The 27,945-nt window shown below is 37.9% G+C and overlaps 1 protein-coding gene across 2 annotated transcripts in view; it reads left to right on the top strand.

The window, feature by feature from the left end:
• MOXD1 (monooxygenase DBH like 1) overlaps nt 1-27,945 on the top strand; it is an 82,290-nt gene that overhangs the window by 20,725 nt on the left and 33,620 nt on the right. For both annotated transcript variants that reach the window (XM_070496393.1, XM_014828894.3), the window contains exons 3-4: nt 718-885; nt 1,025-1,108. In XM_070496393.1, coding sequence (XP_070352494.1) covers nt 718-885; nt 1,025-1,108 — 252 coding nt within the window. The remainder of the gene's footprint in view (nt 1-717; nt 886-1,024; nt 1,109-27,945) is intronic.

Raw genomic sequence — 27,945 nt, 5'->3', positions numbered from 1 at the left:
GCAATCTCTCTTGGTTGCTCAATGGAAACCAATTTCACCTGACAGTACTTTCCCAAGTTAGGATACTCCAGTTCCTTGGAAATTCCCAGGATTCATAAAATGACTATAGATAGAGTCTAGGATAATGAACAAACCCAGAATCAGAACTTTCTCCTGTATTTGCAATTTCTGTAAATTTGTACATGTGGCTGGGCTAGTGCCTGTGGAAAATGTACTGTGAAAGGAAAAGTCCTGACCTGGAAACTAATTTGAAAATTAGAATTTATTTATTTATTTCCTACAAATAGAATTATTTATTTTCCCTAAAATATTCTGTGGCATTAAAACAGGTTTTAATTTTCCAAAATCTCTGCTGCTTAATAAGAGTATTTGCTGGGTAGCTCCTGGTTTGGAGTTTTAGCATGACCATGATGTTACAGTTGCCGTGGGCATGAAAGCATCACCACTGAGTCGATGGTCCTCCCTCTATTTTGGAACACATAATTCTTGCATGCTGAGAGAGAAGATTTCTTCCAAAAGGAAACCTGTCTAGCTGGATACCTAATGACTTAATCAGATTCACACCATTAATGTTAGAGGCCATATTGAGAACTCTAAACGTCATTATTCTCCTTTCTTCACTTCTATATCCTGCTTTGAATAGAATTCTTTAAACTCAGCTCAGTGGTAGGGGAAGTGCTCTCCTGAGATGTAATGGCGCCCATGTCTGGTCTCCAGGAGAGCACCGTGAGGGTGATCTGGGCCTACCACCACGAAGACGTGGGAGAGGGCGGCCCCAAGTACCACGGCTCCAACCGTGGCACCAGGAGTCTGCGCTTATTGAATCCTGAGAAAACCAACGTGTTGTCTGCAGCCACTCCATACTTTGATCTGGTAAACCAGGACGTAAGTGTCTTCAGGTTTTATGATTGTGGGGGTGGGCTTATGGGAAGAAGTGCATGAGAGTTTTTACTTTCATTATTGTGTGTAATAGCACGTCAACAGAATATGACTCTGTGTCCTCCTTCCCTTTTCCTTAAGACAGGTCCCCATCCCAACCAAAGGTACAACATATTGGTGCCAAATGTTTAAGATTCCTGTGTTCCAGGAAAAGCATCATGTCATAAAGGTATGTGTCTTACCCACAGGTTAAACTTACTTTCAGCTGAGGAGAAATTGTTGCTTTTAAAATAAAAACGATAAAAAAAGTTTCAAAATGATTTTCAATTACATGAAATTTATTTAAAGAACAAAGAACTGGCTTGTGTGAACCACAGACTGTCTTAAGAGTCATGGAATTTAGAGAGAAACCTTGGGTTGTAGCTGGTATTTTGCATTGTAGCTAGCATTTTGGGTTTTGTCTCCTCATTTTACATGTTAAAGGTAAAAGGTTAGGGATGCATTTGAACACCTCTAGTTATTTCTTAGGCAACGCTTGTACAATTGGAATGGCTGGAATTTCAATTTAAAATAATATATTTTCATACTGATAAATTATATCCAGAAAGGTTACATTCCCCACCAGTATTGTTTGAGAGTATCTGCTTCATTGAAAATACTGGATAATGTCATAAAAATAACTGTTACAGTATTTTTTTTTAAGCCTTGGCACCTGAGCTAACATCTGTTGCCAATCTTTTTTGTTTCCTCCTTTTTCTCCCCAAAGCCCCCCAGTACATGTTGTATATTCTAGTTGTAGCTCCTTCTGGTTCTGCTACATGGGATGCCACCACAGTGTGGCTTGATGAGCGGTGCTAGGTCCACTCCCAGAATCCGAACCGGCAAAACCCTGGGCAGCCAAAGCGGAGTGCGTGAACTTCACCACTAGGCCACAGGGCTGGCCCCATGGTATTTTTTTGAAAACAGGACAACAAGAAATTAATGAATTCCTACACAATTAAAAAATACAGAATTGGATAATAAATAAGCCCAATTTGCCTGTGACATATAATTTCCCCAGCTCCCTTGGGGATGGGTCTCTTAAAACGTTTGCATCTAGTTAGTGAATGAACAAGTATTTAAAAAAACTTCCAGGTCCCTGGCACTGGGTTGGGAAATGTTTGGCAGTTCCATAAAGGCTGAAGGTGTGATCTGTGCTCTCAAAGAACCTGCCGTGGGCTTGTTGGTGTCATGACGAAGACACAAGAAAGAAGAAGGTAGAATTAAATAGTGCATATGAAATACTGTGAACCTTCAGAAGGCCAGAGTTTGCCAACTTTTTGTCAGCCCTCAGACTGTGTGATAAAGCACCGCAAATATCAGAAAGGAAGAAACTTCTAGATTCTGGAATCTAGAGGGAAATATGTAGGTTCAGATCGCAGGTCGACTCTTTAATTCACTTTGTGCTCAGGTAGGTTGCTCTGGGTAACGCTGTAAAAGGCGGTCAGTAATAACACTTTTCCTACCAACCTCCAGGCATTTTGGCAGAGATGGAAACACTGAACACATTCTATAAAATGCCTTAAATTTGTTAATTTCTAGTATATTTGTCCAGTGGCACAGATCTGCCTTTTGTTTACAGAATGACTCATAGCTACTTAGAGAGGCTAGAGGAGCAGGTTGAGGGGATGTTTATTGAATTCATAAGTAGTCCTGAATATTTGCGGAATATTTTTGCAATCAGAAGACTTACCAACAGGGGCTGGCCTGGTGGTGCAGTGGTTAAGTTTGCACATTCTGCTTCGGCAGCCCGGGGTTCACCGGTTTGGATCCCGGGTGCAGACATGGCACTGTTGGCAAACGCGGTGCTGTGGTAGGCACCCCACGTATAAGGTAGAGGAAGATGGGCATGGATGTTAGCTCAGGGCCAGTCTTCCTTAGCAAAAAGAGGAGGCTTGGCAGTAGTTAGCTCAGGGCTAATCTTCCTCAAAAAAAAAAAAGACTTACCAACAATGTGGCCACGGGTGAGTTACTCACCTCTGTGTGATGTTATTTTCTATTTCTTGTGTGAAAGGGGAATGTGAATTCTGGCCTTACTTAATGCAGTGCCTAAGTCCTTCCCTTACACTAATGAAAAAGAATACTGCAACTTTCTTAGCAAAAAGAATATTGTGTTTATATATACTGTGTGACACATATTACTGTGTGTCATTTGCAGTAAATTTAATTGAAACCTGCCTTAAGGGACAAATGTAAAACTATATGTTCAGAAAGGAAAGCAAATGTTTCACAAAATAGGTCCTGGATTCATTGTTCAGCAGACGTTAATTGCTAAGATGTGAAATCCTTAACTACTTAACATTAATGCATTTTTATTCTTGTCGTTGTTAGTGCTAATAATTCAGTTGAATGAAATAAAAATAATAATTAAAGGAGGGCAATATATGTTCTGACCCTCTATGTAGGACATTTGCTTGGTACCTTGGCTAAGAATTCTTAGCTGGCTTTCCCCTCACGAGCCCATCACAGAAATACTCAGGTATGTGGGCATCTGTTATCCGAGGGCGGGCTTAGGATTAAGTCCCTTTGGGTTCACGTTGCCGTTTTCACTAGGTATCAAGAGGGATCTCAGTGACTTAGGGAAAGGCTTCGGGGCAGTTTGTGCAATTACTGGAGGTCTATAAAATGAGGAAAGTTCTTTATCCTGAGCGAGTGGGAGCGGGGGCTGGGGATTTGAGGGAGGGGCTGCAGGTCAGAGATGAGCGGTGCTCATACAAGCGTGTGTTATTGCAGGGTCAGAGGGCCGGTGGCTAGAATGTAAAATTCTATAATTACTTAAAAATACCACTTATAGGATAGATTCCTGAGCTTGCTCTTAAACCCAAAAGCATTTTAAAGTTCACTGAGTGTTAAGAAACATTTAACTCAAAAATGAACTCAACTAGGATAATTCAAAGCAAAAACCAAAGGAAAGCTCTCCAGGGAAAATAAATTCAAAATATATAAGTTGAATACATTTTGAGGCTGTCTTTCAAAAACAGTTTTAATTTGGGGCCGCCCCGTGGCACAGCAGTTAAGTGCACACATTCCGCTTCGGCGGCTCGGGGCTCGCTGGTTGGGATCCCAGGTGCGGACATGGCACTGCTCATCAAGCCATGCTGTGGCAGGCGTCCCACATATAAAGTGGAGGAAGATGGGCATGGATGTTAGCTCAGGGCCAGTCTTCCTCAGCAAAAAGAGGAGGATTGGCAGCAGATGTTAGCTCAGGGCTAATCTTCCTCAAAAAAAAAAAAACAAAACAGTTTTAATTTGCAGTTTACGCCAGTTTACAATAAAGTTTTTAATAAATTTCTGAAGTAGAATTCATAGATCTAGAACTTACCTTAAGAAATTATCTAATTTCCATTCTCTTTTCCTTAGCAGAGTTGATTTCTAATAATTTAAGAAAAGCGTATCTTCTTTTCATAGCATCAAAGACTGTGTTTTGAATAACCATCAGCGAACTGCTTCTCCTTATTTTGTGTCCCACAAATCGCTGACTCAAGAAGGCTCAGTCCTTCTCTGATACAAACCAAAAGCACTTTCTTGGAAAAAAGAATATTGCTTTTATATTGTAATGTGTGGGGTGTCATTTGCAGTGAGTTTGAAGAACGTATTGATTACAGGAGTATTGCGAGAAATCAATTCGTTGTGTGGACTCTATTTCAAGCAAGGAAGTGTGTAGTTTAAACGTTGATGGTACTGCCCAACATACATGTAGTAGTTGTAATAAGCATGATTATATAGCTATTACTAAGGAGACCAACAAAATATATCAGTGTATTGATCATGAATATATTTAATGGGAATGGCTAAAATTCAAAATATTAATTACATTTTCAATTTAAATTTTAATCACATGAAAAATTATTTGGTACTAAAAGCTTGAAATAATAAGGTAAATAATTTCTAAAATTATAAAATGACAAAGATAAATAATTTCATCTGCAGGAAAGATGAAATTATGATATAAGTTATTGGTGGTTCCAATTCACTTGTGATTCCAGTTTCTTGATTTGTATTTTGATTCTTGTAAAAAAAATGTTTTAAATTATCTTGAAAATGTTTGTATAGTCAGATGATGGATGTGGAGATTGTAAAAAAGAAAATTCTTGGTAATTTATATTAAACCCACACTTCTCTATGAGATCGTCTCTGTGTCTCTGTGAGACCCACTGTCTAGCCCCTCTCTCCATGTCTAAGTGTGACCCTATTTAAGCTTTGCCAAATATGTGACTTTACTCAAAATTAAAAATTTTTTTAGGGAAAGTGATTCCTTCTAATCTCTTTGGTAAATAGTAATATGGTTATCACAACTTAAAGGAATAATTGGATATGCTCTGCTAGAAGCTGGCGTTATCAGTTGGTTTAACACACTGCCTTTTTTAAGGAGCTTTTGTTGTTAGGGAAGTCTCCTCATAGATAAACAAAACTCCTGACTCATCTGTTTAAATGTGATGTGTCTTAGTCAATTTAATAAGTAGTTGTTGATGGCCTATTATGTTAAAGAGGAGAAAAAAGAAAAACACCAGGTCGAATCATCATCCTTGGTCGTCTCCCCTAAAAGGACCAGCTTCTCACAGGGAGATGGTGAGCCCCATGGCATGGTAGGTGGGTTCTGGGCTCTGACGGGCCAGGTTTGAATCCTTTCTTTCCATTATTAGTCATTTAACCATGAGAAAGTTCTTAGTCCCTCACAGCTCTATTTTATCGTGTCACTGGGAATGGTGCCTTCCTTATGGGGTTGTTTAGACTGAAGATTTAATAGCAATGTTTTTTTTTCAAATTTTATTAGCACTTAGCACAGTGTCTGACACAGAAAACTCTTAATAAACCCAACTGTTATGATAAGGCCATTTATTTTCAGTGTTGCTCTCTGAATGACTTTTCACTGAAAACTACTATGTAGTGAGGCGGCGCAGGAAGGGGTAGAGCATCACCCTGAAGTTTGACCATTGCTGGGTTTTAAGAGAGGATTACTCTTACTAGTTGTGTGGTCTTGGGAAAATTGTATACTGTCCTGTGCCTCAGACTCATCTGGAAAATGGGCCTAATAGTTCTCACCTAATAGGATTATTATGACTATTAAGTGAATCAAAGAAGTTTAATATTTGGGAAGTATTTAGAACAGTTTGGCACATGGTGTTGGTTAAATGAAGTAACTAAGTAAAATTATATAGGTCACTAGCAATATACAGTTGCTAATCTGTTGATCATCTTGTTAGGCTTCTGCATTGCTGAGGGGTCCCACACCAGCCAACCCTTTCTAGACAGTCAGAGTCCCAAATAAAACCCAGATGGCAACTCGTTTTATTTCAGGAGGCCACCTTGAGAACTTTGTGCTGTGGAGGAATGTGAGGTTGAGGTGAAGCAAACACGGTCATCGTTCTCTCTTCGTCAGGAGACACAGGAAGGGATATGCTGTGCTGTAGGTTAGCTACTGAAGAGGACATCTTTCTTGCCGTGAGATGAGATGCTGCTCTTCTTCTTTGCTGGTGGCATTCGTCAATCTGAACGATTTAATTTAGGGAATGTCTCCTAGAACAAGAAAATCAAAGCGTAATTGACATTGAATAACCATGAAATGACCTTGAAGCCAGAGTACTGTAGAGCCATGGAAGTCATTCAAAAATTGATTTTCCTCTGCCGTTCATGTAGCGTGAACATTCGGCTTTATATGCTCTGTTGCATGGGCAGTGTTGACCAGTTTCCCTGTTATGTTCAATCCTGTTTGTTTTTTTTTAAATAAAAGATACTGTCAAGTGGAGAACTCTAGCATTAATACATTCTGAAATGTCAAGTGTAATAGAAGGTTTCTATTTCTGAAAATGTGTAAGACTTCAGGGTTAAATTTTGTAAGTCGTGGCAATTCTCAGTGTCAAACTATGTGATGTGACAACTTTTAGAACTCTCTTCTCTCTGTCAGGGTATCTTCTTCCTTTTCTTTTTCCCTGATGGAAATAGCAGTTTGATTTGTCGTCAGGATGCATCCGCAGACTCTCGGCTTTAGTGCTCGTCCTCTTCTGTTTCACCTCACCTCACTGTGTAGCAGACTAGTAGATGTTTGCTACTGACTGCGGGCTGAATGGTTGTCTGTATTTTCACCCTTTTCCATCCCAACTCTGTAGAAGTTTTTTCGGCTTATCAATGTTCCCTTTTGTCTATTAATAATTTAACAATATTTCCTAAAGGCAAATCTTTGGATCTTTAGATAGATCTATTTAGTATGTTGAAAGAAATTAACTTTCAAAGTATGCCTCATGTGAAAACACTTTCTGTTCCTTTTAAATGCTTTGCAACACTACATTTGGTTATTAAATTTATAATTTCAATGCATTACCACTGGCATCTGTGGATTTTGTCACCTATTGACCAAATGGATGACTCTTGATCTTCTAGAAAAAATTATGCTGTAAAACTATAAGAACCCTCTTCCTTGGGAATGTGTCATATGATGTTTATAAATACCAAAATAATTTTACCCTTATATCCAAGTATATCTGAAATTTTATATAGCTTTTATCTACTAGAGAAGAGATGAAAATACTTGGGCATTTACTGTGACTGAAACTATAACTGAACAGAAAAAAGTTGGTAGGAACACTGCCATTAACAATAATGAGTTGACTCAATTAGCACATTTTAAAGGTTGCTGACTTAGATGCTCAGTGTTGCAAAGTTCTTTCTAGATCCTCTTGGGTTACATCCACTTCTCGGAAACATTGGCGGTTGTCTAGCTACATGGGTGTTCTCCCTAGCCTCTTGAGAGTGCGAGGTCATGGAATCCACTTTGAAAGCATGTCTTTTCATGGAAGTGATTTATTGCTAACTCTGTCCCTAATTAGCTTTCTGACCCTAGAGAAAGTGCTTAACCTTGCCCTGGTGCTCAAATTCCTTGTCTGTAAGATAAAGGGATCGGACCAGATGATTTCAATTGGCTCTTTTTATTTCTAAATATCCATGACTTGCTAAGAACTAGAAGTGAAGTCTGCTGGGGTTGGCTGCCCTGTGGTCCGAGTTCCTGAGATGCTGGTTCTCACCATCCCTGGGCCTGCCAGGGGAAAGTGCTTCGGACCCCATTGCCTCCCTGGAAGTTGAAAGGCCCCCTTCTTTAGTTCCTGAGGCATGGCATCTCTTAGCATGTATTCTGAGGCTTAGGTTTTCATCTGCAAACGAGGATAATAATACTTGTCTCAAATGGTCACTCTCATTATCAAATGAGAGGGTACCTGCAGAGTTCTGGCATGTCCAGCATATCTTAGGTAGCACAGTAAGTACTAGATATGTCCCCAATTTATGTTGCTTTTCAGGTATCTCTAAATCTTGGAAATAATCTAAACAAATAAGTAAATCTAAATGTTGGAAGTAATGTCATTTTTAAAGAAGAACAGAAGTTAAGAGTGCCAGGGTGACGTGGCCTGTAGGTTGGTACAGTGCACAGGACGGGCCCTGGAGACAGGTGGGGGTTGTGTTCTGTCTCTGCTTTTCATTAGCTCAGTGACCTTGGGAAAACTACACTCTCAGAGTTTGCATCTTCACTTGAGGGGTGGAAAAGTCATTTCCAGTGACAATGAAATGAATACCAGTGAAAACACCTGTTGCATAACAGGACCGTGATGGCTTGTTTTCTTCTCTTGATGGGGATTATAGAGATGGACAACTGAAACTTCACCAATATTTTCTCATTCTTCGAGTCAGGGCCATGCTGAAACTACAGTAGGCAGTATGTCTCTATTTTATTTTGAAGAAAAGATTCCCTGGGAATTAGATTTCATAGCTTGCTTCCATTATTCTAAACCAAATGAAATTTAAGCTCATTTCCTCCTGTTCTTGTCTAAGCGAGGATGAAAACCAGCTGGTGACTATCCTCTGGGAAATATTCTTTCACATTCTTAGGTAATCCATTAGCCTGCCATTCTGTGGCCTTAAGTAATACTATTTTCAACAGACATACAAAGGTATTCATTTTTCTTTGTTGTTTTTCTGCCACCCAACTCTACCCCCTACCTAGTACATCTTTTTTAACTAGTCAAAAAGGTTGGATGACAAAATTGAAAAGCATTAGCAGGCTGTTTTGATAATTATTGCCGATAAAATGGGTAAATAATTTAACAGCACTTTTATTGAAAGAGTATTAACATATTTATGTTGTCTTCTAGTTGTGGATGGCACAATAGAATTAAGAAGTATGGTAATATTAAAATATGAATGACTTTTACTTACATACAGGGAAGTATGCTGGTAAAATACCTATTTTTTGCTACTTTAAACACATTATTTTGTTAGATTTTTGCAGCCTCCCCTGAGTAAGCTGAATTACCACCACTTTCCAGATGAACACACTGAGGTGTGGCAGACATAGCTGACTTGCTTAACATTACACAAATTCTGTGAAGCAGTCAAGATGGGACGCAGATCTTCCTAGGAAAACCAGTGGACCTTTCTCTATACAATTCTGCTAGGACACGCCTTATGGTTTTTCTGGATGATATATGCTACAGTGAAAAATAATTTGTGTAAGAGATGTCTGGTAGCTTATATCCAGCCACTGGCCCTTTGAATAAGCTTTTCGGAGCCCAGCCTACTTTGGGGTCCTAGAGGATCAAGGCATAGACTGAGGGCTACCTGAGCAGATCCCACCAGAACCCTTCAGAGATACCAGTTCAAAGATCCTGAGAACTGACTTAGACCTCATGGGGTGGCATTTGAGTACACAGAGGCCTACTGTTTTCACTCTCGCAGGTTGGAAAGGCTCATCAACAAGGGATGACGCATAGAAAGTTTCATTGGTGATGATGCATAGAAAGTTTCATTTGTGATGTAGGAAGTCATTTAAATAAGATTAGAGTTAAGATGATTAGGTGAAAAATTATGGATATGGCTACAAAACAGCACAGAATGTTAAATTTTAGAGATGATGTTAGGGAGAAAGGAACTGGGAATAATTTCAGTGGGAAGAGCTAATCTTATTGGACACGTCTTGTAACATAAGGATCATTGGAAACCAGCCCCTGGCCTTCTGTGTAGGCTGAGTTAACAGTACTCTGCAGTTATGTATAAATAATGGTCATGACCTATTTTATTCCCCTTCCCTGTAATGGTCTTATAAAAAGGGACCTGTGAGAAGAAATACTAAGATTTTCATTTGGAAGTTAAATTTATGGTAAAATGCCTGGAGAAAAGTATCATAAAAACAGGAAGAGCTATGTTGTTGGAGAGAGAAGTAGAAGTGTTGGCATCTCGGAGTGGTCTGAGGACAGACTGTGTGTGCGGCTTCTGATCCTGCATTACCCACCCGTCAGCTGGAAGGCAATGTGGCTGCACCGCAGTGCTCTGCACGAGACCGAGTCCGTGTCAGTCGTGCAATTCACAACTGTGACTCTTTATTACTGAGTGATTGTTCTAAGTGATCTTTAACCCTTAAAATTCTACAACTTTAATATTAGAATTAACAAAACTGTAACTTTATAAAATAAACTTATAAGTTTATGTTTACAAATTTATAAAATTTATTAAAAAGTTGTACTGACAGGTTATCCTAAAAAATTTTAAGAGGAATGAAGATAATTTCTCTTGTGTTCCCGTGGGATATAACATGCAAATTTTATTTTGATATGTTTTCAATGTAAAAAATCGTATACTTATCAAAACAGGATGACATCCATTATTTCCTTTTTGATGCAACAGTGAAGTTTTTTATAGTTTTTATGAATGGAACTTTTAGTAATTAGCAGAAAAAATTATATGTGTAGTAGAAACTCACCTTAAAAAATGAGATATTTACTATTCAAGTTTATAAAACTTATAAATCAAAGGACAGTTTTAGACAACCCTCATCAAATTGTAAAAGGCTGCACAGTTGTACTCTTTAAAATATCAAACCTCTCGGTGCATTTAAAATGAATGTATTTCTACATCAAAAATTCAGATTATACATGAATTTAATAATGTATCTATTTTATGAAGAAAAATATTACACTCACCTATCAAAAATGTTACAGTTGAGTCTTGTTTCATTGTATTTTCCTTGGTTCGTAACCTGGGGTGCACATTAGAGTCATCTGCATAGAATCTTTGGGGATGGAGCCTAGGTCCTTATAGTGATGGTGGTCACTGCTCGCATTTAAAAAAGTTCCCCACGTGGTCTTGATCCAGACTCCCTGGTTGAGAGTCACTGTTTCATATTTATTAAATTTCCCAGGAGACTGTATTTAAGTTATATTTTATAGCATCTAATAAAATGCCCTTCATATCATAGCATCAATACATATTTTTATAGTAATACACTGTTTTATTCAACAAATATTATAAAAACTGAACCAGAGTCGAGCATACTATCGAAATACAGTGTTAGTTTTCTGCACATGAAGAAGATTTAAGCACTTTATGGTTTTGCGATAGTTTATTCCTTGATGCATTGCATATTTTTTTGTGGAAGTGGAGAGGCAAAAACACCAGCTGTTTCCTGGAACCACAGCTGACTCTCATTATAAAATTTCAACATGAACTAATTCAGATATAAGGGATACTTTCTTCTGGGAAGGGAAAAAGATTTATGTTCTAGTGAAACATATACATCGATGTTAACTCTATACATTAATGTTTATAAGGTAATGGACCCATTCTAGAAATTTTATACTGAAGGCCACCTTGTTGACTTTTAATGCATTCCATTACCAATAAAGAGAGATCTTTTCATCACTGAAGTCTCACTGAATTGCTCTATGTGGAATTTTAAATATTTTGTAAAGCAAGACCATGTAAATAACTGTTAGTAAATACATAAATGCTGCCCATAACCTCTCAGCCTTTAGCTTGGCATGAGGAAGTCCTGAGAATGTAGGAGAGGCACTTTGTGGTGTGCTTCAGAAACCAGATGTGTATTTAATGCACTACATGCCTTAATCAGCTGGAAACATCCCCGCACACTACCCTCTAAATCGCAAAGAGGAGTCAAGGAGTATCTAGTGAGTGCTGCTTCGGACAGCGCTCTGTGCTCTGTCTTTTGTCCGATATGTACAAGGCAGTATAAGACGTAGCCCTTCACCCCCAGGACCTCCCAGTCCAGGTGAGGAGAAGAGATGCGCGCGTGAGTAATAGAGAAACCCCCAAGCCGGCAGGTGAAGCTTTGTGTCAAGCCGCATCGTCTAGGCAGTAGAGACAACAAGAAAGGAGAGTGCTCTGAAGGCTTGGGCACAGTCCCATGCCGTGTGGGAAGGATAATTTGGGGAAAGTACATCTGGATGCATCTTAGGTAGGTGGGGACTTATGGTAAAGATGGCTAGGAGGCAACCTCTCTGTTTACGTGCTTAAGCGCCAAAATGATGATAAGACAGCATTTATGGAGAGCACCGTGGCTCTTTTGTGGATTATCAATCCTCATAATAAAACCAGGGAAGTAGGTAGTGTTACTCTTCTCATTTTACAGATGAGAAAGCCAAAATCCAGAGAGGTTAAGTAACTTGCCCAGTGCTGATAATTTTCCTGTTGGTATACTCTTCCCTGAGGAAGATAGTGTACTTTAAAAATAAATATGTATGCAAACTTTTGCTGGCTTAGCCTCAAAACATGACTTTTAGGCCTGTGGAAAACAACATTCGTTGACTAAAAAGTAGGACTCTTGCTTCAGTGTTAGAGTTCTGAAGTATTATGCATTGGTCGATGTGGAAGCTCCATCTGGTCCCACATGTGGCAGAGAATACTGGATGCTGCAACCAACATCTGCCCGTCCTACAGCCAGCTAGCAGCTGCTGGCTCCACTTGAAGTCCATCGTCTAGCTGTGTCAGATTAGAATGCAGAATCCCTGCCGTTACTTGTTGTCAGGGTAACTGCATTTTTTCATCGGAGAATGCCTTCACCATACCAAAGCCCCTAGTGTGCAATATTGAGAGGGACTGCGGACTGTAGCCTTTAGTACCTAAATGGGGTCAGTGACTTTATCCTGAATGGTACCATTGTGTAGCTTTATCCCCAGACATGAACTTACCAGTTTTACTTACTGTTAAAACTCTGGCAAGTTGCGTCATACTCTCCAAAATAGAAATCAAGGCTACCTCTTAATTGCACACACATGCACATAGCCATTTAGTTCTTTAAAGAAAAGCTGCAGGCAGCTCCTCAGAAGAGAGTGAGGGCCTTTCAGTGCTTGTGGAAGCGAAGGGGATTTCCCTAGAGCTGTAGTCACTGTAGAGGGACTTGACTGTTGAGTTTGTTGGACGTCCATTCCCATTGTCACCGTCAGTCGTGTTTTCTTGATAGTTTAAATGTATGTAATGTACATGGGCATCTTTGTAGAAGGGGTTTGTATCATTTAGCTTTCCATTTTATTGAATCATGGGCCTGATCAAGATCTCAAGAGATTATTTATTTATTGCCCAAGATTTGAAAAAATATTGCTTTAAAACCACCCTTCAAAGATGTATGTTTCTCATCATTGTTACATTTTCCATGGGCTTTCTAAAATCCTCTTTATTAATGAAATTTGGTATTTCCTCTATAATAGCTGATTTTAACTTTATGACTGCCAGGCAAAATTAATCCTTTTGGATGGAAACCGAGCACAGGTTTTTCGTCACAACGATCAACATCATGGCCTGTTATTGAATAAGCCTGTTAGCTTTTCTCTTCCCTTTTATAATCTGGGTATCAGTATATACCCATACGTAAAATGGAAATAACAATTCACGTCTTCTCAAGATTACTCTGACAGTCCTTTAAAAATACTGAATTTTGGAAAACAAATATTTGTTGATAACTTTTTATGTACCAGACACTATGCTTTACTTATGACTTACACCATTTTGCTGATGAGGAAACTGAGGCCCAGAAAAATTGGACGTCTTTCCTAATGGGACAGAGTATTTAGTATCATGAAACATCACTTGCCTAGTCTAGCAGTGGGAACTTGAGCAATTTATTTAACTTGTGTGAGCCTGAGGTTGGAGGGCTCTCTCTTCCCAGTCACTTAGAGCTGGTTTCAAATCCCGGCTCTCCCATTTACCATGTATATGACCTTGGGAAACTTATGGGACTTCTCTGAACCTCAGTTTCCTCGTTAGCAAAATGGAGACACTGCCTTTTCTCAAGATTGCTGTGAAAATTTTTGAAACTGTTTATAAAGCTCCTGATACATAATAGATATGAAACACTGTCCTTCTGTAATAATTGTTTTTTTACTCTGACACTCTAACCTTTGTGTTTTCTTTGGTCAACACTTTATTTCATGATTGCAGGAAATGAAGGCTAGTGAAAAAAAACTGCCTTTTTCATCCACTTAATTAATTGAAATTGGGATTCAGTTAGATGGTAAATCCCAAATTGCTGTTACTTGTCTGTATCTCTCTTTCAGCATATGAAATCAAAAACAATTTCAAGGTAAAAAATATACCCAAGATTTATATCCCTTTCTACTTTGTCATCTCTTACAAATCTATAGTGAAAGAATTTTTAGAGCTTGTGAAAAAGCTCTGAATTACTTAGATGTAACTATCCAGCAATTTAGAGCAGTTATGAAACTCACTTTGCTTTCACTGACTTTTCTGAGACATTAGAAAGAGGGAAAACATTGAAATATATTTGTTTATATCCAACTGGATTTCGTATGGTATATTAGGTCCTTTACAACTTGGAATTCACTATTTCCACTATCTCTTATTTTTATTTCTATAGTCACTTTTAAGATAAAGTTTAGTTCGTTTAAGAGCTACCCTGCCAAATGCATCTTCCTTGTTATGTAAGGCAAGCTCTCACTGCAAGAAGTTGTAAAATCCACAATTGAATTAAATTTACAAGGTTAGAGAACTAAGTTCTTTTTTCAATGATAAACAGGAAATGTCAGTTCTCTGAGTAATATTTTCCACTCATATAGCAAATAAAATTTTCCAACAGATTGTTGGTTCAGTCCCATTATTTCAAATATACTTATTGCAAGTGCTGAAAGATGTTGTATGGGATAATTTATTTCTTCAGCTTGAATTAATAATCATAAGAAATTTATATGTTATATCATGTGCTCTGGACTGGCCTTTCCCAATCTTGGAAAGAGATCATAACTGTTCAATTTTTATTCCTCATTGTTTGAAAGATTAAGGAATTTCTTCTGTACACTGTTTCTCAAGAGATTGTTTTAGTTTTCTCTCCTTTTTTTCCTATTTTGTATGATGTCTGTGTCTATTTGTGCCAATTTGACATATTTGAAAACTACGTTTAGTTTTCTAACATATGTATTTATTTCATTTTCAATGTAATATATGCTGGTTACAACAAGAAAAAAAGTGGAAAGGGTATAAAAGAAATAATGATGGTGTCCCCCTTCCTCAAAATTCTGCTTCCCTGAGGTAACCAATATTAACAAATCTATTTGTATTCTTCTATAACTTTATGCTCAAGAAAATATTTATAAAGTTACACAAGATTTTTTTGAGTTAACCTACTTTCTTTTTTTAAACAAAATTAGAATCAGTATATGTATTAGTTTGAATTTTGCTTTTTCAAATTGCCACCTTGTCATTATCAGGTCAAAATATAACAACACATCCATTTTAATATTTACATAATTTAATGCCCTGTTCTGTATAAGCCACAATTTCTGCAGCCAGCCACTGTTGATAAACATTCGACGTGATTTAATATTTTTGCTGCTATGAACAATGCTTCAATAAATGTTATTGTAAGTATATCCTTATTAGTGATTTCGCTTCTTTAGGATAGATTCCTAAATGCATCGAGTAAAGATTATATTCATTCCAAATTTTAATATATTTGTCAGATACTTCCTAAAATCCACGCACTAGCACGTGTGCGTATTTTCTCATTCCCTCTCAAGTACTGGGTGCTTCGGTCTTTTAATGTATTGCCTACTGATGGGTGAAAACTAATGTTTGTGGTTGCTTTGACTTACTTTGCTCAGACTGCCAGTGAGACTAATGGTCTTTTTATTTATATTTCCTCTTTGGTGAATTTGCTGTTCAAACTTTTACCAATTTCTTTATTTAAAATCCTTTTATTGAATGACGTGTAAAACTGCAGAAACACTAGTGTACAACTCATTGGATTTCCCCATGGTGAACTGATGTATGGAATCAGAATGAAGGTCAAGAAGTCAGAACGTTAACAGGCTCCCAGAAGTGGCCCCGAGTCCCCTTCCAGGTGCTGTCATCTCCAGGTGTAACCACGGTTCTGACTCTGATCACTATTTGTTAATTTTGCCTGTTTTGAACTGTATGTAGAGAGAATCAGACAGGAGTACTCTTTTGTGTCTGGCTTCTTTTGCTCAACACCATGTGCAAGTCAGCCATGCTATCGCATGTAGAAAATCATAGTTCATTTTGAGTTTTGCATAGTGTTGTCTGAATGTACCAGAATTTTTTATTCATTTGTGTCAGTTAGCTAATGCTGTGGACCAAACCACCCCAAAATTCGAAGGCTTTGAAGAAATACACATCTGTTGTTGTTTATGGATCAGCCAGGGGCTTCTGTTTCCCGCTTTGTTTACTCTTCCGTCTGTATCCAGCTTGGGTTGGGTGGCAGTTCTTTAAGGGTGGCTGGGCTCCCTCATGGTTGAGAGTTGGCTCTTTGTAGGCTGGTGTCGGAGGCTCAACTGGGAGTTGGGCTCTCCTTTTAGTGTCTTGTCCTCCAGAAGTCTAGACTGAGCTTGTTCAAATGGTGGTGGCAAAGTTCCAAAAGAGAGAGTAGAAACTGTAAGGCCCCTCAAGACCTTGTCTTGGGATGGCACACCATTACTCTTGCCCCCATAAACAGTTCCAGCCTGGGTACAAGACAGTTTTTCAAAGTGTAAAGCAGTTCTGGTTGCTCATACCCTCATAAATACTTGATATTATCAATACTTTTCATGTTAGCTATTCTAGAGGGAGTATAGTGGTATTATATGGTGTTATTTTTCGCAGCTTTGTTGAGGTACAACTGATTATAAATTTCACATATTTAAAATGTATCATTTGATAATTTCTGATCTATGTGCACACCTGTGAAATCATTATCGTAATAAAAATAATAAGCATATCCCCCGAATTTCATCATGGCTCTCTGTAACTTCTTTCTCCCACTCTTTCCCTTCTTCTATTCCCAGGCAACTGTATGTCTGCTTTCTGTCAGTATAGATTAGTTTTCTAGAATTATAATGGAATCCCAGTATATGTACTTTTTTTTAGTCTGCTTTCTTTTACTTAGTATAGTATAATTGTTTGAAATTTATCCATGTTGTTGCATGTTTGTAGTTTTAATAGCTGATTATTTTTATTATTGAGCAGCATTCCATTGTGTGGATATAGCACAATTTGTTTATCCATTCACTTGATGAATATTTGTGTTGTTTGGAGCTATTATAAATGAAGCTGCTGGAACATTTACGTACAAGTCTTTGTATGAACATACACTTTCTTCTTTTCTCTTGGATGTATACCTAGGAGTGGAATGACTGGGTCGCATGGTAGGCAATATGTTTAACATTTTAAAAAGCTGCCAAACTGTTTCCAAAGTAGTTGCACCATTTTACATTCGCACCAACAATGTGTGAGATGTTACGCTCCATGTCTTCACTGACACTTGGAATGGTCAGTCTTTTAAAATTCTAGCCATTCTCATTGTGGTCTTAATTTGTATTTCTCTAATGGCCAAGGATGTGGAACATCTTTTCATGTGCTTGTTTGCTGTTCACACATCTTCTTTGGTCAAGTGCCTCTTCAAACCTTCGTCCATTTTTAAAATTGGGTGTTTGTTTTCTTATTCTTGAATTTTGAGTATTCTTTTGTTGTTGATGTTGAGAAGATTTGCCCTGAGCTAACATTTGTTGCCTACCTTCCTCTTTTTGTACGTGAGCCACCGCTACAGCATGGCCACTGACGGATGAGTGGTGTAGGTCATGCCCGGTAACTGAACCCGGGCTGCTGAAGCGGAGCACACTGGACTTAACCACAACGCCACTGGGGCTGGCTTGAATCTTGAGTATTCTTAACATTCTGGATATAATTTATCACATATATGATTTGCAAGTATTTTGTCTTAATCTGTGGTCTGCCTTTTTATTCACTTAGCAGTGTTTCTGAAGAACAGAAGTTCTTAATTTTGGTAAAGTCTATTCTATTTTTTTTTTCTTTTGCAGATTGTGCTTTTCGTGTTGTAACTCAGAAATTTTTGCCAAACCCAAGGTCATGAATATTTTCTTATTTAATTTCTCCAAGCAATGATTTTAGTTTTTAGTGTTTAAGTCTTGCACAGCTTTTGTCAGATTTATTCCTAAGCATGTAATATTTTTGATATTATTTTAAAAGGCATTTACCTCTAAATTTAATTTTCTGATTGTTACCAATATGTAGAAATAATTATTATATATGGATCTTGTATCCCTCAAACATGCTAAACTCACCAATTCATTCTAGCAGCATTGTTACAGATTCAGTTGGGCTTTCTACGTGGATCATCATGTTATCTGAGAAGAAAGACACTTTCACTTCTTCCTGTCTGATGTGATGCCTTTTCTTTCTTTCTTTTTAAATTTTTTCCTTATTGCACTGTGTAGAACCTCCAGTCTAATGATGAACAGAAATGATGAGAGGCGACCCGTTGCTTGTTCCTTACCTAGGGAGAAAGTATTCAGTCTTTTATCATCAGGTGTGCTGTGAGTTCTAGGTTTTCCCATCACTCTTCTCTTATGGTGACTCCAATTATATGTAGAGTAGACTGCTTCTAGTTGTCCCATAGCTCACTGAAACTTCATTTTTTTCATTCTGTTTTTTATATTGCTCTATCTTCAAGTTCACCAATCTTTTCTTCTCCACTATCTACTCTGCTCTTATTACTGAACACTATCTCTTGCATCTCAGGCATTATAGTTTTAATCTCGAAAACTTATATTTGAGTATTTTAAAAATATCTCCATATGTCTACTTAACATGATCAATCTTTGCTCTATCCTCTGGAACATATGGCATACAGTTATATTATCTGTTTTAATGTCCTTGTCTACTACTTCTGTCATTTGCATGATTTCTGGGTTAGATTGGTTTGTGTGTTGTCATTATGGATTTTATTTTCCTAATTCTTTGTATGACTAGTAATTTTTGGTTGGATGCCAGACATTTTTAATTTACCTTATCAGGTGCTGGATGTTTGTATTCCTATAAATACTCTTGAGCTTTCTTCTGGGATGTAGCTAAGTCACTTGGAATCAGACCTTTTGGGTCTTATTTTTAAGCTTTGTTAGATGCTAATTTTACCCACTGCAAGACAAAACTCTTCTGAGTACTTTACTCAATGCTCTGTGAATTATGAGATTTTCCACTATGTTGGGGAAAGGCTCTATTCTCCACACTGTGATATTTCTGTCATTATTTCTTCTAATCCTTTAGAATGGTTTTTACCTAGTGGTGGGTAGGACTTTTTAGGGTGATTTTTACCAGCATGGGAGGATCAGTGTTCAGAAAGGGGCTTGAGGCAGACCTTCTGCAGACGTCTTGAGTTCTTTGTGCATCTCTCTCCTTTCCTGTATTTTTTTCCAACAGCTGTAACCTACTTAGCCTCCCTGGACTCCCCACTCTATCCCCTCAACTCAGGGAGAATGCCAGGTTCTGCCTGGCTTTCCCCTTCCTGTGAAACATCCTGGAAGCTCTCCAGGCAGTAAGCTGAAGAAATCATACTACTGATCTCATTTGTTTCTCCTTTCTCAGAGGTCACTCTCCTTTTTTGTCTGATGTCCAACATCTTGAGACACTGTTCAACATCGTTACTCATTAAGGAAGTGCAAATTAAAACTGCACTGGGGTACCACCACACACCTATATGAATAACTAAAATTAAAGGGTTGGTGAGATGTGAAGTAACTGGAACTCTGATACACTGCTGATGGGAATACAAAGTGGCACCACTACTTTGAAAAACTACGTGGCAGTTTCTTAAATAATTAAACATACAATACCACATATTCCAGCTATTCCACTGCTGGATATGTATCCAAGAATAATGAAAACATATGTCCATACAAAGACTTGTAAAAGAGTATTCTTAGCAGCTTTATCTGTAATAGCCAAGAAATAGGAACAACCCAAATGTCTATTAATAGATGAATGGATAGGCAAATTGTGTTGAATACTACTCAGCAATTAGAAAGAATGAAGTATTGATACATAAAACCAACATGGATGAATCTGAAAATTATTATGCTGAATGAAAGAAGCCAGACAGAGTACATATAATATGATTCCATTTTTTATAAAATTCTAGAAAATGTAAGTAATCTATAGTGACGTGAAGCCAGTCAGCGGCTTCCTGGGGATGATGATGGAACAAGGAGGGAAGACAATGAGAGATTGCCAAGAGGCGTGACAAACTTTGGGGAGATAATGAGTATATTCATTATCTCGATTGTGGCAATGGTTTTATGAGGTTGTCCATAGGTCAGAACTTATCAAATTTTATACTGAAATACGTGCATCTTGGTGTATGTCAATTATACCTTAATAAAAGTCAAATACAATGTTGTCCTGGAGAAGTCTGAGGTCAGAATATTTTCACATTCAGTAATTTTTCCTTAAATTATTTTTACTATGTCATTTAACTCATCCATAGAGTTTTATATTTCAATTGCTATGTTATTTTTTATTTCTAGAAATTCTATTTTGTTCTTTTTTAAGTCTACTGAGTCACTCTTGATAGTTCTTGCTCATTTTTCCAAGACCACCTTTTATTGTTTTTAAACATTTAAATACAATAAATAACATTTAAAAATAAAATATCCATAGCTGTTTTCTATTTTAGGTCTGATAATTCCGATCACTCAAGTCCTTGGGAATCTAAATATGTTGTGGATAGTCTCTTGTTTCTCCAAGTGTTGGTTCTATTTTGCCAGGTTCCTGTAACCCGTGGCAATCACAGGCTTCTGGACTGAGGATGCTTTGCTCCAGGAACTGTTATATTTTCTCTTGCCAGAAACCAGGGAATGCAACCCATGAGGGGTCCTTTGTTTTCTTGGTTTGGAATTTTCACAACCATACAGGGCTATAAATTCAAATCCTCCTGTCGCATGAGGGAGGACCTGTGTTTACACATCTCCAGGGGAGAAGATTGTTATTATTTTTTTCTACCCATGTCTTAGTCAGCTTGGGCCGCCATAATAAAATGACTGGTAAACTGAAGAAACAACAGTGATTTGTTTCTTACAGTTGTTGGGGCGAGGAAGTCCAAGATCAAGGTGCCAGTAAGGTAGGTTTCATTCTGAGGCCTCTTCTTTTGGCTTTTGGGTGGCTACTATTTCACTGTGTGCCCATAAGACCTCTTTTTTTGTGTGAGTGTAGAGAGAGCAAGCAAGCTCTCTGGTGTCTTTTCTTATAAAGGCATTACTTCCATCATGAGGGCCCCACTCTCATTACCTCATCTAACCCTAATTACCACCCAAAGTCCCCATCTTCAAATGCTATCATGTTGGAGGTTAGGACTAAGAATTTGGGGATGACATAAACCTTTAGTCCATGATAACCCAGAACTGTGGCAGAGACAGACAGGTTTTTTCATTGGCTGCCTTTGCTATCAGTTTGATTTTTCTAGTCTACCATTTCACTAGAGTTGTATCAACTTAGAGGGTCCAGGTTCCATGTCTAAATGAATGGTGCAGGGGGAAGAGGTGTGTGTCAAGTTCAGTCTCCGCGCCCCCCCCCCCATCATTCAATTAGCCTATCCTATGACCATCATTCCTGGAGACTCTAGGATCATAGGATAGACGTATATTCTCACGGGAGCCTTAGTTTCTGTTTTGGCTTGTCATTTTGATTTCAATTTTATAGATATATTTTTTACTTTTGGGAAATTTCCCTTAATTTCTTCCTGAGCCTATCAATACATTTGAAGACGTGTTTATTTTAAGTTTTGAGAATCCAGATGTTTTCCAAGTGAAGGATGTATGGAATACCTAGTTAGACTCCTGAAAGCTCACATTCTGAGGGCTACGACTCAGTTTTGCCAGATTCAGAGTTAAGAAGTCTAGAGTGCCATGACCAAAAGTTCAGAGACCAGATATTCCTGGTAATGTTTGGGGGTCTTGTGACAGGATCACAGAGAGCATGGATAAGAGGCCAACAAGTGAGTTTCTCTTGAGATAAAGCAGAACTATTGGGTTTTGGATGAAGGAATGGCATGATTTGTTGTAGAAATTTTGGAATACAATTTCGAGCCAGGAGTTTAGCCTGGACATGTTAGAAGAGTGTATGTGAGAGGAAAAAGCAGCCTCAGCTGGGAAAGTAGCCTTGGACATAAGGAGAGAATGCCACAAGAGTTGTTGTGGAGGGAGAAGTTGAAACACTTGGCAGCTCACTTGATGTTCAGGGTTAGGACTTTGACAAAAATCTGAAAGAAGTGATGGTTCATGCGGAAGAGAAGATGATGAGTTTTCTTTTGGAGCCATTATCCTAATTCCATTTATCAGATTTTTTTTAGGTTTCTTCTTTCAACTGCCAAGAAAGCAGATTAACCACATTTCTGAAACCGCACATTTCTCTTTGAATATGAACACCTAGGCAGAACCTAAACTTCTGAACTACGAAGTTAAGATTGAATGTGGTTTTTAACTAATACAGAAGGATATGGAATCAATCACCCATGCTTTCTATATGTTTCCTTCATAAGTAGATCCATTTTTAGTGTAATTTCTGTGACTACAGATCTGAGAATATTTAAACTGTTAAAAAGTCTTGATTGCAAAAGTTCTTTTAGGTTTAATTTAAAGGAGATGGCTGACATGTTTAGGAAAAAAGGGAGATCAGACATGTTGAGACTAATATCTCCTGAGTTTGTCATTGAGACTCATCTTGATGTCTGGGTTTGACAATTCAGGTCACCATTGAGCACTTGTGGGAACATGGAAATGTTTTGGGTTATGTGGGATTATTCATCAAATATGGATAGCAAAGTAAAGAAGACAAAATGCTAGTTAATTCTGGGTGGTTGTTCTATGAATGATGTTGTATTATTTTCTCTCTATATAAAATTTTCAAATTAACTCAAAGGCAAGCAAACAACCTCAAAGATGAATAAGACATTTGCTTTGCTCTCGAGAAACCTACATCTGGAGGAGAAGACTTATTTACTCAAATAGCTGGAAGGCAGCAGGAGACTTAAGGGCTTTGAGGAAGTGAATTCAGTGTGAACCTGTTTACTAAGCCAAGCAAAGCCTTCGTGGAATAGAGGCTGTCCACCGGAGTGGAGATGCACCTGCACAAGACCAGTGCTCAGCTCAGCCAGAGCCTGAGACACAGTTCAGCTTGTTGTTTTCCCTTTTTGTTGGGATTGCCCTATAAATGAGGACTTCTTTTTATGGAGGCCTCATGTTTAAACACACAGAGAACAAGAGAGAAATAAAGAGAGGAGCCAGAATTACAAAAGCCATCCGCTGGGATTCATTTATATAACTTTCTTGAAGTATAAAAGACTATATCTCTTAATTGTAGTAATGGTTAATCACAAATTCTGTGACAAGTGAAGCATGATCTTTTTCATTTATGTGTCATCCCTTTTCCAACCAGAGGGCAAAACTCCATGAAATAAATCCAATGGCTCTTTGAAACAGTACTATAATATGAAAGTAGAAGATGATTTGGAGCCGTATTCCTTACTCCATAGGTACTCCCTCACACCCACCCTGTAGCCTGTGCAAATAACAAAGGGGGACAAGCACAGTCATCCAGAGAGTGGGACTTAAGCCACTTGGCCCTGGGCGCACTTTCAAGCCTATGTGAGTCTCTTCGGCTTACTTAACTGTGCCTCAATTTCCTTGTCTGTAAAACGAAGACAGTGATAGCTGTCTCCAGAGAAAATGAAGAGTAAATGAAATTAATTGGGGTAATATGTGTAATGTGCTTCGTGCACAAATGCACAAAGGGTAGCAATTATTGATCCCATAGCACATATATGATTTTTATGGGATTCATCTTTTTATCTGGCCATGGAGCCTAAGCCCCTGACACTGTGCTGTGCTCCTCCTTGATCTTTAAACCTGGGTGCAGTTCCTGACCGTGGTGCTCGAGGGGGGTTTGTGGGATGAGTGACTCAAATCTAGACTCAAGTCCACAATGGCGAGTTGTAAATGGTGTTCAGAAAATCTCTTACCCCGGGACAAATGAACTTCGAATGTGTAGCACCGTGGATGATGTATCTAATTTAAGGGCTGTACTGAAAAGTTCTGCTGTGCCAGTTGTAGACTCCATAGAAGGGGCCAAAATTCAATAAATTATGATTTGAAGACCTGCATTTATTACCAGTTCTAAAGCAACATTATTTTGTATCTTAGAGGAAAACACGTAACAGCAGTTTTTCCTTTCATTACAGGATAAAACAGAATATAGTTTACATTTAAATTTAGTTTAAACTTAAAGAGCAATGAATTCTAGACCTCTGGATAAAAGCCAACATAGTACTCTGCATGAGGCAGTGTTATTAATTCGTATTGCCTACGATTAGATCTAGTCTTTAAACTATGCCTGAAGGAATAAAAAATGCCATTGAGTGATTATTTCCCTACTCCTAGAAGAAAAAAACCCATGGCCCATTTATTAGATTTCTCCAGGAAACACAAATCTCAAATTATGATGAATAATGCTAAAATAATATACTTCATTTAAAACTGCCAAAATCATTATGATAAATTGTATACAAACACAAGTACTAAAAGTTTCAGGATGTGAAAATAAGTTTTAAAGTGTTATTTTTAAAATATGCAGAGTTAAATTGGTTATTTTTACACATAAGTTGTATTGGACTAAATGAAAAACTAAGCTTTTTCCTTTCCCCTAATTTGAGGCTGTGGCGTTTTATCATGAGGATCATCTGTTAGTAATTGAGTTCTGTCCTTTCATGAATGGAATTATTAGGCCTTTAAGCCATAAAAAAACCCACACACACAACAACGAAAAAAGCAGACTGGTGGCTGTAACTTCAAAGGAGACCAGAAAACAAAACAGCAACGCAGAGAGACAGAAACTGTTTGACACAGAACCAAGGAAAGGTCTCGGTGTCTTTCTTGAGACCTTCCCAGCAGGAGCTGTGCCTGCTCAGGGGTGAAGCCACACCTAGTGACATCTGCCCCTGGGCTGTGAAGTCTTGACAGCAGGTTTGGGGAAGAAAACTCTTTTACTCTAAAGGCCTAAAAACTCAGAGGATATCATTGGGTTTTCAAAGGAACAAAGCGTTGTCTGGAAACTTAGCTCAAACCCATCCTGGTCAATTATTACTCTAAATAACAAACTTTAAATTAAAAAAAGTTATGACAAGAAATAGATAATGTTGCACTGACGTAAGATTAGGGAAATAAACATTTTTGAAGATTTTGCGGGGGACTCTGTGTTATAAAATTAAGTATAATGGCATGGCATAAATAGATATGTAATATTATATGTAATATATATGGAACAGTATATATAATCTATCTATCTGTGATAGATTATGGATGCGAAATATGAGAACTAACATTTGATGACTGCTTTGTGTATAGCATGCCCTGTGCGGAGGTTTGCAGGGTCTCATGTAATTCTCATGCGCACCTTGAGGTAGGAAATAGGGACTCTTGCAGTTCATTAACTTGTCAGGGGCCATTCAGCTAGTAAGAGATGAAACCAGAATTTTAAAAATAATATTTGTTCCCTGTAAAAGTTCAAATACAGGAGGCTATAGAGTGAAAAGCAAAAGCTCTAACTTCTACCACTCAAGTTCCACTTCCCATAAGCCATCATTCATATTTTCTGAAATTTTCTATACATATTAAATCATATACCTTTATGTCTATTTTTGTTTATATTTTCATCTCTTTATATATATATAGTTTTTCTTGTTTTTGTTTTTAGACCCTAATCGGATTACACTATATATTCTGATACTTGCTTTTTACATTTAGCAGTATGTTTTGGAAAATGTTTCCCTTTAGTGTGTATAGATCTATCTTCTTTTGTGACTATGTGGTAGTCCATTGTCTGAATTTAATATAACTTAATAAGCAACACTAAATTATTTCCAGTTTTATGCTATTACGTACTTTCTCTCTGTATTAGTCAGCTTGGGCTGCCATCACAAAATGCCATAGACTGGGTGGCTGAAACAGGAGAAATTTATTTCTCACAGTTCTAGAGGCTGAGAAGTCCAAGATCAAAATGCCAGCAAGTACATTTCGTCCTGAGGCCTCTTCTCTTGGCTTGTGGATGACTGCCTTCTCACTGTGTTCTCACTACACGGGGAGAGAGAAAGAGAGAGCGCACGAGTGAGCTCCGGAGGGCAGAGCGCTCTCTCATCTCTTCTTTTAAGGACTCTAATCCTATTGGATCAGGGCTTTACCCTTATGACCTCATTCTAACTTAATTACCTCCATAAAGGCCCATCTCCAAATAGGGTCACTTTTGGGATTAGGGCTTCAACATATGAATTTGAGGGGGATGCAACATTCAGTCCAGAATACTCTCCAGCGTTGCTTAGGAACAAACTTTTAATATGTTGCCAGTCCCATAGATGAGAGAGTATGTTGTTTTCATTTCCATTCACTTAATTATGAACGAATTTTAAACCTTTTTCTCTGTTTGTAACCGCTTGTATCTCTTTGCTCGTATCTCTTTGCTCTTTTCGTTCATGTACTTTGCCCATTTCACTATTGGGCTTTTTTTGTTTGTTTTTTCAGAGCTTTTCTATAGTAACGGAATTAGCCCTTTAGTGACATAAATGCTGCAAAAATTTTCTTCATCATTTTGGTAATTTAATGTTTACTTATCTTTGCTGAATGTTGCTTCCAAGTTTTTCTCTACTAATCTTTAGTTCACTTCTGCAGGATAGGAGGATGGGTTATATTAAATAAAGTTGAAATGTCCATGCATTTTATTGCACCGTTCTGTCTCCCCTGTCATTCTGTGATGTGGAGCTATGTTCCTATAAGATGTTCCCCATTTCTGCAGTTTTTGTCCTCCATAAAACATGTTGGTCCATGTGTTCTCTTCCCCCTGCATAGGATTGGCAGAAATCCACGTATACTTATACTTTTGAGCTATGTATTGCTGGATTGAAGAGTATGCGTTGACCAATAAAACTGTTGGAAAAGTTCTCTGAACAATTTTTCTGCATTATGAAACAGCAAAATCATATCTACTTTATATGAACTGTATGTACTTTCAATTACATGAATTGCCAGCATTTTAAATGCAGGTTAACCTAAAAAACAATTAATATATCATTTAAAAACAGATCGCACTTGCAAAGATGTAAGCAATAGCCTGTCACAGAATACCCAGCAAAATCTAGTCTTGATGTTATGTTTTCTTAATTACAACACGCACAAATAATAAAGGCTTTGAAGAAGTCTGCTCTATGTAGTGAATTGTCAGCAAGTAATAAAACAATGAGTTGATACTCCAACTAAGGAGAAAAAAATTCACATATGAAATAATTGCAATCAATAACAAATGATATATGTGCTAAGTTTACAGAACTGCATATAGTTTTCAATTGCTTACTGCAAATTATGATGTGCTAGATACATTTTCTCCTTTACTTTTCATAATGGATTAAAAGTTGATTTGTAGTTTCATTTTATAGATGAGAAAACTGAGTTTGAGAAAGGGTAAGTCCTTTGCCTCAGGTCACAGAGCTAGGAAGTGCCATACGCTGGATTCCACACGAAGTCTTTGGCTTCAGACTACCACATAGTCCTGCCTCCTGAAAGAAGTTCAGAGAAACAGGGAAAACGTGAGCCAAAATAATCAGAGAAGGCATCCAGGGAAAACAAAACCTGGGCTTTCAAGAATGAGGAGGATTTTAATAAGCAAAGTTGAGTAAGGGGGACTTGCTGGATGGAGAAAACAGTGTGAATGAAATCTTGCAAGTAGGAATGAACATGGCATATGAAGGGAAGGGATCCCTACGGTTGGGATTCCATGCATGTGGAACTGTGTAGGCAACATGCAGCCAACGACAGAGGGCCCTGAATGTCAGAAAAAGAAATGAGGACGTGATCAGCTACAGAATGAGTGATGTGGAGCCACTGAATATTATCGATTAGATTAACAAGGTGAAAA

Source organism: Equus asinus, chromosome 24 (assembly GCF_041296235.1).
Source record: "Equus asinus isolate D_3611 breed Donkey chromosome 24, EquAss-T2T_v2, whole genome shotgun sequence".
Classification (NCBI taxonomy): domain Eukaryota; kingdom Metazoa; phylum Chordata; class Mammalia; order Perissodactyla; family Equidae; genus Equus; species Equus asinus.
This window is presented reverse-complemented; position numbering and strand designations above follow the sequence as displayed.